The sequence below is a fragment of the Phalaenopsis equestris genome, unplaced genomic scaffold (genome assembly GCF_001263595.1).
Source record: "Phalaenopsis equestris unplaced genomic scaffold, ASM126359v1 Scaffold000236, whole genome shotgun sequence".
NCBI lineage: Eukaryota > Viridiplantae > Streptophyta > Magnoliopsida > Asparagales > Orchidaceae > Phalaenopsis > Phalaenopsis equestris.
The window spans coordinates 127,981-142,183 of record NW_018164678.1 but is presented as its reverse complement, the minus strand read 5'-3'; the positions used below and the strand labels follow the sequence as shown (position 1 = coordinate 142,183).

General features: G+C 31.8%; 1 protein-coding gene across 1 annotated transcript in view; it reads right to left on the bottom strand.

Annotated features, from left to right (window-relative positions):
• Positions 1-5,459: 5,459 nt before the first annotated feature.
• The window catches only part of LOC110023920 (light-mediated development protein DET1), a 107,349-nt gene continuing 98,605 nt past the window's right edge, over positions 5,460-14,203 (bottom strand). Inside the window, exon 11 of the mRNA XM_020723577.1 lies at positions 5,460-5,569. Within this exon, the coding sequence (XP_020579236.1) occupies positions 5,460-5,569 (110 nt within the window). The remainder of the gene's footprint in view (positions 5,570-14,203) is intronic.

Sequence of the window (14,203 nt, the reverse complement as noted above, 5' to 3'; positions counted from 1 at the left end):
TTATATATATATATATATATATATATATATATATATATATATATATATAATTTTTAAGTATTAGATGGATAATTTTAGGATATGTATTAATAAAAAAAGTGCTTGAATTAAAACTATGTGCTATCTATGTGCTATCTATGTGGTAAGAATAATGTATTAGAGATTTATAATTGAAGCCTTGTAGTTGTTGTATTTACATGGTTGATGTGTATATTTTCAATTTCACTTAACAATGTCATATTTGCAACCTATGATATAATTGTGTTGCCCCTCCTTGAAACTTTAGCTATATATAGGATCATAAAGTGCTCTATAACATGTGCTTAAAATAATAATAAAATGTAATAATACTTGTTTTATTTTTTTCCCATAATTTGGCATGAGGGAGTAGTATATTTTTCATCAGTTCCTCCTCTTGTAATTTTTTTAGTTTTTTTTCTCTTTCTTTATCATGTTCGATACTCACTGTTAAGTGAGTTATGTATCTGAACTTTTGTTGTATTTAAAATGAATTTATGTTTCTGAAGTATCAAATATACGACTGTCAGAGTTCTGTTTTAAAAAGTTGTACAAAACAATGGCAGAATGATCATTTTTTCAGAAACAACTGCACAATAGTTGTTTTCACACAGCTGTAACAAACAAGCAGCCAACTTCCCTGCAGCAGCTTCCTCGCAGCAGCATCGTAGTGAATCCCAGTTGTAGCTGAAAAGCTGAAAAGCTACAGCTGCCCCAAACCGACCCTGAATTTCAAATGAAAAATAATTTTACTCTTTCCGGACAAACAATTAAATTTTCAATATGCAAGAATTGAAATACAATACACAATAAATGTTGATATGATTTAGTTAATCGTGTAAATCCAAAATTATAAAATTAGGTAAGACTTAAATCCTAAAAATTATTTGGCAACAAATTTAATATATTCTGTTAAATCCTATCAAATCGTTCGACAAATTCTGTTAGAATTTAAAAAATTAATGTTTTTATAATAGAAAATATAATTAAATTGTGATTATATTTTTATTATTAAAATTAATTATTACATTTAATTAAATTAAATAATTTTTTTTAATTCTGCTAATTAATAATTAAACATTTACTTAATTAATCAATTATTAATAAAATTTTAGCACATTAATGTTTTATTAAGAAATAATTTATAATTAATTAATTTATTATTATTTTGTTATTAATTATATTAATCAAAGATTAATTTGATTTTTATTAGCAATTATAAATTTATAAATGTATTTTTATTAATAAATTAATTATTAAATAATTAAATTAATATTAATCTAATTATATTTAAGATGATAATATATTAATTATTAATTAATTAAATTAAGAAAACTAACTTCAATAAAAAACTTAAAAGCACAAATTATTAAAATTATCTCTCATTGGTTTTGCCCAAACACCCTTCCACTCAAAGAAATAATTTGATATACAGAGTCCGACGCAGCTCTGCATCTGAACTCCAATAACACAACATTATGTTTATTTTAGTGGACTCTCTTTTTGGATTTGTTACTCAAAATTAATTGTAAATTAATTGCTCTGAATTTATTCTCTAAATTTTCTACAGCTTTTCTTGCATGAATCCCGCTTTCTATGATTTGTCATAGAAGAGAAAATGAAATAGTTAATGAAATTCATTAATTATTTGATTATTTCCTAAATGGGTGTAATAACATGATGAAATTAATAAATAGGCATGCTACAACTCTCATTGTAATCTCTCTCCGGCGTTGGTTTTACAGGGAAATGAATCACATGTTATAGCTTCTTGTGTTAGTTCGATGCTCTGCCTAAGGGAAGAGAAATCACAAGATGCTGTCTTTTTTTTTTTTTTTCCTCCGTGCGGCTTGCAAGTATAAGAGAGGGAAGAGAGAGAGAGAGAGAGAGAGGAAGAGAGAGATCTTTTCATTTAACTGTCGAGGTGATCAACGGGTCGACGGGTGTAATCCTCAAGCGAATAAAAACTTCTGCAACTCTATGGACATAAGAAATTTGTTGAACCACATAAATTTGTGTATTCCACTGTATTTTCTGTTTTGCGATTTTTCTCGTTTCGTTTTTCAAATTATTGCAATCGTTTTTCACAACAATTGGTATCGAAGCCTTAGTTCATATCTAAGGAAGAACGATGCTCGGAGATGAGGTGATGACATCAGGGATCGAGAAGTTTAATGACATTTTGGTTGCTGGATGATGCAAATAGAGGATTACCTCTATTGAATGAAACTTCATCTTCCTTTACTGAGAAAGCAACCAGAGTAGATGGACGAGTCGGTATGGAATTTGTTGAATCGATAGGTTCTCGTGGTTATACGATTAATCTTGTCAATATCAGTTGCTCATAATGTCATCAAGAAGATGACTACTGCAGATCTTTTGGTGGCTTTATCAGGTATGTAGGAAAAGCTTTCGACGAATAACAATGTGCATTTGATTAAAAAGTTATTTAAGTTGAAGATGCATTTGAATGTGTCTGTCGTCAGCATCTAAATGATTTCAATATTATCAAAAATCAATTGTCGTCTGTGAAAATTGATTTTAACGATGAGATACGTGCGCTTATATTGTTGGTTGCATTGTCAAATAGTTGAGAAGCCGTGAGGATGTCATTTAACAATCTGCAAATAAATCTAAATTGAAATATGATGATAAATGTGATTTGATTTTTACTGAAGTGGTGGGCAGGACATATTATAGCAAGACCTCAGGTTCGAGTTCGGCATTGAATGTTGATTCCAGAGGGAGATCACGCGACATGAACTCAAACAGAGGAAGCTTGAAATCAAAGCCTGACCAGCATGCAACATGCTGGAATTATGCAAAACAGGCCACATAAAAAAGAACTGCTAGAATCCTAAGAAGAAGGAGAATGATAGCGCTAATGTTGTATATGATGAAGTACATGATGCACATTATGTGCTACTGCTGACAGTTCACAATTATGTTGATGACTGGATACTTGATTCAGGAGCTTCCTTCCATACATCTTCCCACCGAGAGTTAATGAGAAACTATGTTGTAGATGACTTTAGAAAGATATATTTGACCGATAGAAAAGCTCTGATCGTGGTGGAGATGAGAGACGTTGATATTGCTCTCCTTAACAAGAGCAAATAGACTTTCCAAAAGGCCAAACACATTCCTAAATTGAAGAAAAATCTTATTTTTTGTTGGATAGCTCAATGAGGTGGTTATTCGGTAGTGTTCTCAGATAGCACCTGGAAGGTTACCAAATGAGCATTAGTACTGGCTCGGGGTTCGAAAATTGATATAATATATATGACTACAAGTTTACTCAACACTGTTACCACTACAATTGCAGAGAGCACGATAGATTTGCGGCATTGCAGGCTTGGTCACATGAGTCAGAGCTATAAATAAATTTTGTAAGATGAAATTTCAAGTAAGCGAGAGCTGACCATGAAGAAGGAGATAGATTCCCTGCTAGGAAATCAGACTTGGGAGCTGACAAAACTTTCACTAGGGAAGAAGACATTACACAACAAGTGGATGTACCGGGTAAAGAATGAGCTTGATGATAGTAAGAAGTACATTGTTAGACTTGTTGAAAAAGCTTTCAATAGAGGTAAGATATTGTCCATGCAGTGAGAGTTGTAAGTAGAAACATGAGTAACCAAGGAGAGAGCTTGGAGGTACGAGGCTATGTTGACGCTGATATGTCGACTAAGGGTGTTACTCTTGAGAAACTGAAGTTGTGTGTAACTTCAGTTGATCTTCTAGCTTGAAGACAGGGGCTTTGAGTTGCAAAGGTTGAGGAAATCATGTTTGAAGAAAATAGTGATGCAGCCAGTGTACCAGTCTTCAAATGGGCGATTTGTTGTGAATATGAAAACCGGTCCACTGTTCAAATTGATAATTTCTCATGTTTGACAGCAAATTGGATTTGATACTCGAAATTAATTGCAAATTAGTTGCTCTTAATTCCTTCCCTATATTTTATATAGCTTTCCTTGCATGAATCCCACCATCTACGATCTGTTGCAAAAGAGAAAAGAAAATAACTAGTGAACCTCATTAGTTATTTTATTAATTTCGTAATGAGCCTAATTGCACGATGAAATTAATAAATAGACATGCTACAGCTCCCCTTGTAATTTCACTCGAGCGTTGGTTTTATGTTGGCTCAATGCTCTGCATAAGAGAAGAAAGAAATCGCAAGATGCTGCCTTTTTTGTTTCTTCCTCCGTGCGGCTTGTAGGTAGAGAAAGAAGGGAGAAGAGAGAGAGAGAGAGTGAAAAAGAGAGATCTTTTCTTGCAATCGCCGAAGTGATCGACGAGTATAATCCTCAAACTAATAAAATCCTCCAAAACTATGCAAACGTAGGCAATTCGCCGAACCACGTAAATCTATATGTTCCAATATATTTTCTATTTTACCATTTTTCTCAATCTGATTTTTCGTTTTATTGCTATCATTTTTTCACAACAAAATCCACGAGATCAAATTAAATCGATCGATTCAAAGGATTTAAATCCAATGAAAATAATCACGACTTTACTGGATTTGGTTATAAAATGTTATTATTTAAATCAAAGTAAATTGGGGAAGCACAATCGTGCCCTATAATTTTCAACACCCTCGTAGGAATTAGTCTCTTTCAACGGAATCCATTTTAGCCTAATGATTGAAAGGTCCAACTTCCATTAGGTTCCTCATTGATTACAATATCAGGCCATTAATATGAGACCTAACATGGTACGATTATGCGCCTAAATTAATAATTAAGGATATTCCCATGAACTTTCATTTAATTATGATTTATGTCGGGGGTTCGAATCCCAGTCCTTTCAGGAGGATTCGAATAGCACACGGACTGAAAGGGAGGTCCGCTCGCTCAGTGATCGAGCTAAGACCACCTGCTGCTAAAGCTCTAAAATTAAAAATAAACAAGAGGCATTTACATACACACCAGACAATTCTTTAAGCATTTACATATGTAACACCGAAAAATTCACATTTACATGCATACAACTGAAGATTTTAACATAACCCGAAAAATGACACTATCATTGTCTTTTAAAAAATTGAAATACACTTTTCATGCATCGGCATACGACACCGAGATATTATAAGGGTAAAGATCAAACTTCGGGTGTTGGATATGCAAATGCATAAGAATTGTGTGGTATGTATGTAAATTTCCCAAAAAAATTATTTCAGACACAAAAAAAAAGGGAGAAAATCGACCATTCACATATCCATATGACACATCCAAATGTATTGATTGGAATTATACATTAATGTGATAAAAAACAAAATTAAAAATTAAAAAAAAATAAAATAAAAAACAAATATGGATTTTTCAGTTCATATTGGAATAAAGTAATGTGGAAAATAAAAATTAAATAATGAAATCACCAAATGCTGAAATAAAGCAGTACCAGAAGGTTTATACATCATCTCCTGAAATGTAAATTCACAACAGTTGGCTGCATGTACGTCTGCTGAATGGAAATAGCAAGCGGTAGATGAGGATGAAATAAAAATGATGATATTCTCTTTGGCCTGCACCGCTAGCTTCTGAACCTGCACCAAAACACACAATTGAGTTTCATAAATTTGCTTCATAAGAATATATATATATATATATCATTCATCAACATGTATTATAAGGGAGCATTTACATATATACCACTCAATTCCTATGTATTTACGTATCCAACACCTAAGCTTTTTTTTTTAAATTTACAACACCCAAATCTTTCATATTATACATCAAAAATACAACTATTTTAGCTTTTAAAAAGTGAAAGACAACTTTTAATGCATAGGCAAGGATGTATATATGTAAAAATTGAAGTTTAGGTGTTAAGATATCCAAATACATAAAAATTGAGTGGTATGCATGTAAACCTTGTATTAAAAATTAATAACGAGATAATCATACAACACAATGTATTATATGCTAATGATGTTTAAGAATTCATGTTAGAAAATACTGGTAGGTATGGCATGGATCAATGTTGTAGGAACCACCAAAAATAAGATTTAAGATTTGTCTATTAATGGCCTCAACTAGAAATCGGATATATGGCACTTTCTTCCGGAATTCAATGAATATTTGAGATTCTCGGTTCAATTTTTTGAATTTTGATAAAACTTCATCCACACCGGTTATGTTCGATAATAATGTAGAAAAAAAAAATAATCTTTTTTCTGAAAAAACACAGATTGAGATGGGATTCGACGCCTCACATTTAAATACACTAGCCTAATATTTTCTAAGAAGTTTGATGAATGACAATTAAGGGACCCAACACTAGACCAATTGGAAAGATCAACAAAATTGATAAAATAATAGTTCATATTTTTTCATTTTATTTCATGTAGTTTACAAATAATTCTAATTTTGACATGATAATATGTCTTCGGAGAGAGTTTGTCAAATGTAAAATCTTTTTTGGAAGCTCTACAATTACCCCAAATTGGGACTCAATTGAATTCAAAGATTTGGCAATTTTCTCATGATCAGAGTGGTTTATAATAATTTTCAAACAGAGAGAAGAAAGTATTATTTATACCCCCACTAATGCATTGCAAAAAAAGCTTTGTTCTATTCTACAAACTGGTATGCACAATTTGTTTTTGTGCGCTAAAAAATAAATTAAATAAAACAAAAATATAAATAAATAAGGTGCACGCGAGCCACCCTCTTAGCCTATTCAAAAAAGCTAGTCATATTCCTCTTATACCAAAGAACAACCACTTTTATCCACGTACCGTGAACACTTGTACAATTAAAATAAAATGAACACAAATCATTGGCTAAAAATCCAAAAAAATTTAAGATCCACACTATTTTCCATCAAAGAAAATCAAATCATTTATTATCATAAACCTTCAATATAAACTATTATCTCTCCCTTTCAGAGCTAAAAAATTTGAAATCCCATAGACATTGTTCTAAAGAGAGAAACTTAACAATCCAAAGAGATGCCACCACCACTAACCTACTTAGAACCTCTCCATCAAGATTTCCATTAACCAAAAGTATTTGGTTTCAAGATGAGGTTTTTACTTCATCAAAAAGGAAACTTCAATTCATAACATCATTTTTTCTTTGTAACTAAATTCCTTTATAAGCAATGTGTGCTAGATGAATTTAGAATATTAGTGTGGCATATTAGTAGTTGTAACATTAATTTGTCAGTTCTCCAAGTAATGAACACAAAAAGGCATGAGATTTCTAAGCAATGTAAGGATAATCCATAACACGCACTTAATTTGCCAGTTCTCCAAGTATTGAACACAAAAAAAAAGGCATGATATTTCTAAGCAATGTACACACACACACCTCTTGTCACTTAAAAGTTCTTTAACTATGCATTATACGAATCAAGTAATTTTATCTTCTATCCATTCATCTCAACATTTTCATATATTTAAAGCACTCCACTACATAAAAAACTAAAAAAAAACCCTGAACACAAATTTTAGACTTCAAGATTTGATGTCACGCACAAAATTAAATTTTTTTTAGACTATATCAAATAATTGAACGATTTTTCTTAAATTTTCATATTAAAGAAGACAACCAAAAACTAATTTAATAAATAGAAAATTCATAGAAATAACAATATACGTTGAAATGATTTATGGGGAAATAAGGCTCCGTTTGGCGCCGCTTTCTCTACGCGGTGCGGCGGGAGGCTGCAGAAAAGACTGGCTTGGCTCGGCGTTTCAAATTCGTCGGCCGCAAATCTGAGCGAAACGCGGGCCACGGGATCGACTCTGCGGCCCCGCTTTGCTTCAGCGGCCCTGGCTTTGCTCCTTTGGCATTTTACCCAAGTGCCCTCCTATTCCGCCTTTCGTTCGCTTTGCTCTTTGTTTGCAGACAGGGAAGCGGCAGCAAACCATAGCAGACGAGGTGAGGCGATCGGGGATTGGACTCCACTCTGAAACCATAGCAGCCATGGCGAGAACCGCGAAGCCATGCTGCTTCTGTCAAATCGCTCACCCTTCGATTTCATCTCCCCTTCTCTACGCTATCTGAACTCAAATTACTCACCTTTTATTTGTTGTTCGTCTTTCTTCTTCTTCCCTTCTAATAAGATTCATCAACCTTCTGTGGCTGTGATTCAGGGCGATCAAATAATTACCTTCCCGGACATCAATCCATCAGCCTACAGGTGAGCAACCCCCTCGTTCCTTAGTTTTCTTCTTCTTAAACTATTTTTAAGTTAAATTAGATGCAAAAGCCTTTATGAATTGTTTTTGTTTAGTTCATTCATTCGATTCATATTCTTCGTACTGCTATTAATCTAATTACATTTTTTACTTTGATGATTATTTTCTCTAATGTTTTCTGTTCAATTGGTGATATTGGTAGGCATTATCTTGTTATACCTAAAGAGTACATTTTACTGTCCGCAATCTCTGCGGAAGGGCCAAAAATTATCAATTAGGTACTCTTCGCTCTGATTTATTATGTTAAGTTATTTGTATAGTAATTAATCATTATGTGACAATTTCATATGAATTGTGCATTGAGGTAATCTGACATGTTTGATATTTTCAGTTTGTCAAATGTTGATTGTTGGACGAAGACTTCTTCAAAATGATGCCCCTAAATCCAAGTTATACTGTTATTAAGCATGATTGTTCCTGCTTTTGTTGGCTGAATTATCCCTTTTTCGGTTTGAATTTTAAAGTTTAACTGGAACCTTAACCAGTAGGCTTAGGCTTTTGGTTTGTTTCTTAATTTTCGCATGGTATAAAACTTGAGGTCTCTACTTCAATTCCTTGGTGTTTTCTGTACATTATATACATATATATGTTAAAAGTATCTTTTTTTACATAATTCAAAGTTTATTAAATTCTGAGTAAATTTATGCCAATGCCAAAGTTAAATTAAAGTCAGTTACATATTACTTGTATCATTAAGTTGGCAACATATTAAACAAGTAAATTGCCAAAATTGTTCATAGTCAAGTGATTCCGGGTTAAATTTTTCTAAGGCAGATTAGATGCTAGAAAAGATACTACCCAAAGATTTATTATTACTATTTTTTTGAATGAGAACATTATGAGGTAATTTGAGATTTCTTATAGGAAAAAGTCTATATCATTAATCATGTCTCTCAATTATGAGAAAGATTTTTTTTTTAAATTTATTCTAGTCTATAGACTATGATGTTTTGTTGTTAGTTTAGTGCATATGGTATAAAAATGATCTATACAAATTTTACTTGCTTTTCTGTAAAAACTTTTTTTGTTAAATTGAAGTGTTTTTGTCTTATGTAATTTTCTTGTTATTTTCATTTTGTAGTTCTATACAAATTTTACCTGCTTTTCTGTATTTTTATTTTCTTTGTTAAAAAATCCCTGTTGTTGACTAGCGTGCATCAATGCTTCAATTATGGGTTTATTTGTTTGTTAGCTAAATTTGGTTTGTTTTTCATTTGAAATGCCCCATTTTTATGTTTAGTTCATATCATTATCAGTTTTCTAACCAGTGCAAGTGTAAGTGCAAGTGAGATGATTGAAGTTGGACTGGAACTCCAATTGGATGTTTAGTTAATTTTAATTTGTTATGAAAGCATACATACAAAATAATTTTAGTATGCATACAACCATTATTTTCTCAAAATGATGCACAAAATAATGTTTGCTTCTGATTGAATAGGAACATTATTATATTGCATTTATGCTCTTTTGTTTCCTGATTGTTTTGCTTTCTGTTCTTCCTTTTTTATTTGACTAAAAAAGGGGAATTCTGTTTTGCTTTTGCAGGTTCTTTTTTGGTTTTCATGTTTTAAAATTCTTTGGTTTCAATTTCCTTGATCTGAAGCCAATGATTAAGTTCATTAATGACAAGCATGTCTGAAAATTCTTGTGGAAGAAATCTAATCTTCTCTATGAGGCTTCATGAAATTTAGCTTCAGAAGTATAAAATATATCACTCTCACAGTTCTGTTTTAAACAATTTTACCAAGCAGGGGCAGCATGGTCATTTTGCCAGAAACAGCTGCTCTAAAGCTGTTTTCACACAGCTGCACCAAACAGACAACCAATTTTTTTGCAGCAGCTTCCTGGGGCAGCGCAGCTGTAGCTGTGCCAAACAGAACCTAAATTCAAAGTTGGGAACAACACTCTAAAATAGCAGAGGTAAAAAAAATTTGAAGTATAAATACTGACTAATATATCCTAGACTACATAATCATAGATCAGTTCGCTTTCCTATTAAAAGTTATTCTTCTACTTTTGACGAAAAGAGATTAATTCAATTAAAGTTCATCATGAATGATAAAAATCATGAAATTAATGATAAGTTAAATCATATAGAAGAATTTTTAACCATAATATTTAAATTATTAAAACAATTTTGCCATACTAATAATAAAATTAAACCCCAACACATGATTTTGAGGATGAAAGCCATCATATAGATCTGTTTGGCTTCACTCCTAGCCCATTTATCTTAGATACCTATCCCACTGACCCTGGATCCCCATCAAACTTTAAATTCTATATTAATGAGCCGTTTGCTACACCTGCTTTCATTGAGAAACACGTACTTGTACACTCAAAACATTTTAGTTACATGTAGCCTTCCCTAATGATATCATTGATTAGCCTTCTATTACGCCTATGATGCACATATTTATTGTGGTCTCAGATCATCAATTTAAAAATTCTGATCTTTTTCCTGATGCCAAGCTTGATAAGATTGTTTTTTTCTAAAAGGATTCACGCAGCACTATATTCCAATATGCAATGCCTTTTTTTACCATAATGACATATTTGATGAGGCTTCTCTTCTAGAGATGTCTTGAACACCGTTGACCATTGAGATACACATGTTTAAATCTCATATCTCCAACTTCTTTGAAATAAGTAAAGTACCAAAATAGTCCCCTAAATTTATCTATCGGGTCCTTTTAATCCCATAATATATAACAATGCCAAATTAATACCTAGTCTTTAAATTGAGGTTGAAATAGTCTCCATGAAAAACTATTAGAGCCCTAATTTTGGCACTTCTATAGAGTCTAGAACTAAAATGATATGGGGACTTTCACCACTTTAATCTACTTGAAACACATATAGCAATTCAATGTCGAAACAACATCCATCACATACAATTAGGTTTAGATCGAGCTCCTATACCTCCATTACCAGATTTGAATCATCTAGTTGTTCATCCTATAATGTATTGTGCAATGATTAAAATTTAATTTGTTAACAAGAATAGCTCTACTGAAGTTATTGAATAACTTTTCTTGAGCTTAATCACATGAAGTGCTGAAAGGAATCATCCTAATTTTTTGTTTTTTACAGTGCACGGGGTCCTGAAAATTATGAAGAAATAGCTTAATAAAAAGAACGAAAATTTATGGTAATTGAGACCAATAGGGCTCCAATCAGGACGCTGCTATCTTTTTTTCTATGATGATAGCTCAAAATGAATTGAAGCAAAACAATCAGAGAATGAAATGAGATTACATCTGATTTGTGCTCTCGGAGACCTGCCATTAATAGAATCGCTCAAAAATAAAATTTAAAGAAGGCTCATTGATGAGTCTTCTAGTGGTCGACACCTTGAAAAGTCTGCCAAGGAATCCCATCATCAACAGTCTTCATTCCCGGTTGAGGGTTTACCAAATTAACACTAGCAGGATAGGACTATAGTCATTCCTCACTCCTCAAGACATCCAGAGCAATAAAGTGGATATGTATCTTTAATCCTTGTTGAAGGGAGGATTATTTAATTCGAGCTAACAAAGCAAGGTTTTAACAGAGGGATCATCAAATCTATAATTGGCAGAAAATTTGAACATAACTTGGAAGTTCTTTCTAATAGTGAGATGGCATATAGGGAGGAGCCTTCAAATTCATTGACAGAAATAGTCAGCGATCAATATCACCAATTAATGAACAATGTTCAAAGAGGCATTAAACATATTGCTCCAGTTAAAGCTGTTATAACATTTTCCTCCAAGGAAAGAAGAATATATGCTCTATTCTAGCATCAGTATAGCATTGAAAATTTTCTTATGATGCAAGAATACATTTTCAAATTATCACAAAGTTTTCATCTGTAAGACAGGAGGCATTTTTTTTTTTATTTGGATCGAAATCAAGATATGAATCATTTTAATCTCTGTGTGAGTGTTAGGGCATCCCTGGAAGCGACGCGTTGTATAGTCTGAATACAGTGAAAAGTGTGCAAGGGTCGCTACACCGACGCTTGGGTGTAGTGTCAAATAAGCAAGGGTTATCACATTACGAAATGATACAGGTAAAGAAGTTAGTCCATAAAACTAATGAAATTAATATTATGATAGAATCTTGGAATATAGATACTCTCAATGGTAAATTAATGGAATTAGTTGATATTATGAACCATAGAAAGATTAATATCTTATGTATTCAAGAAATTAAATGGGTTGGAGAAAATGCTAAGGAGATTGATAACTTAGGTTTTAAACTTCGGTATTCTGGTCAGAGTCGCACTAGAAACAGTGTAGGTGTAATTTAGATAAAAGTTTGAAAGATGATATTGTAAAAATTAGTAGAGTAGGAGATAGAATTATAACCCTTAAAATTGTTGATACTGAGATTTTTAATATAATAAGTGCTTATGCTCCTCAAGTAGGTTTAGATATAGGTTCCAAAGAAAAAAATATGGAATTATTTAGAAGAATTAACACAAATGATGCCTCTTGAAGAAAGACTTTTAATTGGAGATTTAAACAGACATGTCGGTAGAGTGGTAGAAGATTTTAGAAATAATCATGGTGGCTACGGTTTTGGAGTGACTAATGAAGAAAAGAGAGCTATTTTAGATTTTTCTTTAGCGTATGGTTTTGTTATTACTAATATTTTATTCAAGAAAAGAGATGAATATCTTATTACTTATAAGAATGGATCTAATAAAACACAAATTAATTATTTTCTTTTTAGAAGAAGAGATCGTCGTGATTGTAAATATTGTAAGGTCATTCTAAGTGAGGATTTAAGTACCCAACATCGTTTATTAGTTATAGATTTTAAAATGAAGAGTTGTAAAACAAAGAATACTAGGACTCATATACAAATAAAATTATTTTTATGAGTAAAATTCAAAATTTGGGATGTTTATGAGAAGTATATGATATGTGGGATAAAGTAACAAACACTATTAAATAAGTAGCAAAAGATGTACTTGGAGAATCAAAAGAAAAAAATTTATGTAAATAAAAATAGTTGGTGGTGAAGCAATAATGTGCAAGAAATATAAAAATTTATATTATAAAAATTATTTTAAATATAAAAACTTAGAGAACCGAGAAATATATCAAATGACTCGCGAGGAGTCTAAAAAAACAATATGTGATGCTAAATATGTGATGCTAAAATCTCTGCTTTTAATGATCTTTATAATATATTAGATACTAAAGATAGTGAAACATATATAAATATACAAGCCAAACAAAGAGAAAGTAAAGATTTAATTTAAGTAAAGTGTATTAACAAGTAAAGTGAATTTAACTCAAGTAAAGTGAATTAAAGATGAAAATCAAAAAGTGATTTTCTTAGAAAAAGATATTTAACAGAGGTGGGTGAGTTATTTTGATGATTAATAATAAAACGTTTCATTTTTTACCGTCGCATTAGTACGAAAGAAGTTGAAGAAGTTTTAAAGAAAACTAAGGGTGAAAAGTCTGTAGGACCTGATGATATCCCAATTGAAGTATGGAAATGTTTAGCAGATTTCGGAGTTTCTTAGCTTACTAAACTCTTTAATATTACTTTAAAAAACAAAAAAGATGCCTGAGTGGAGGAAGAGTATTTTGGTCCCCATTTTTAAGAATAAAAGGGATGCACAAGAGTGCACAAATTATAGAGGAATTAAGTTGATGTGCCATACTTTAAAATTATGGGAGAGGGAAATTGAACAAAGGTTAAGACGTATTACAAAGATTTCTCATAATCGATTTGGATTTATGTCGGGCAGGTTTACTATTGAAGCTATACATTTATTGAGAAGTTTGATGGAGAAGTTCAGAGATAATAAGGAGAATCTATACAACAACAACAACAACAAAGCCTTAATCCCACTACGTGGGGTCGGCTACATGAATCCTTTTTCTCCATTGTGTCCTATTTAGTGTCATATTTTCATTTAGTTCTAGTAAATTAAGATCATTTTTAATACAATAAGCCCAAGTCTTCCTA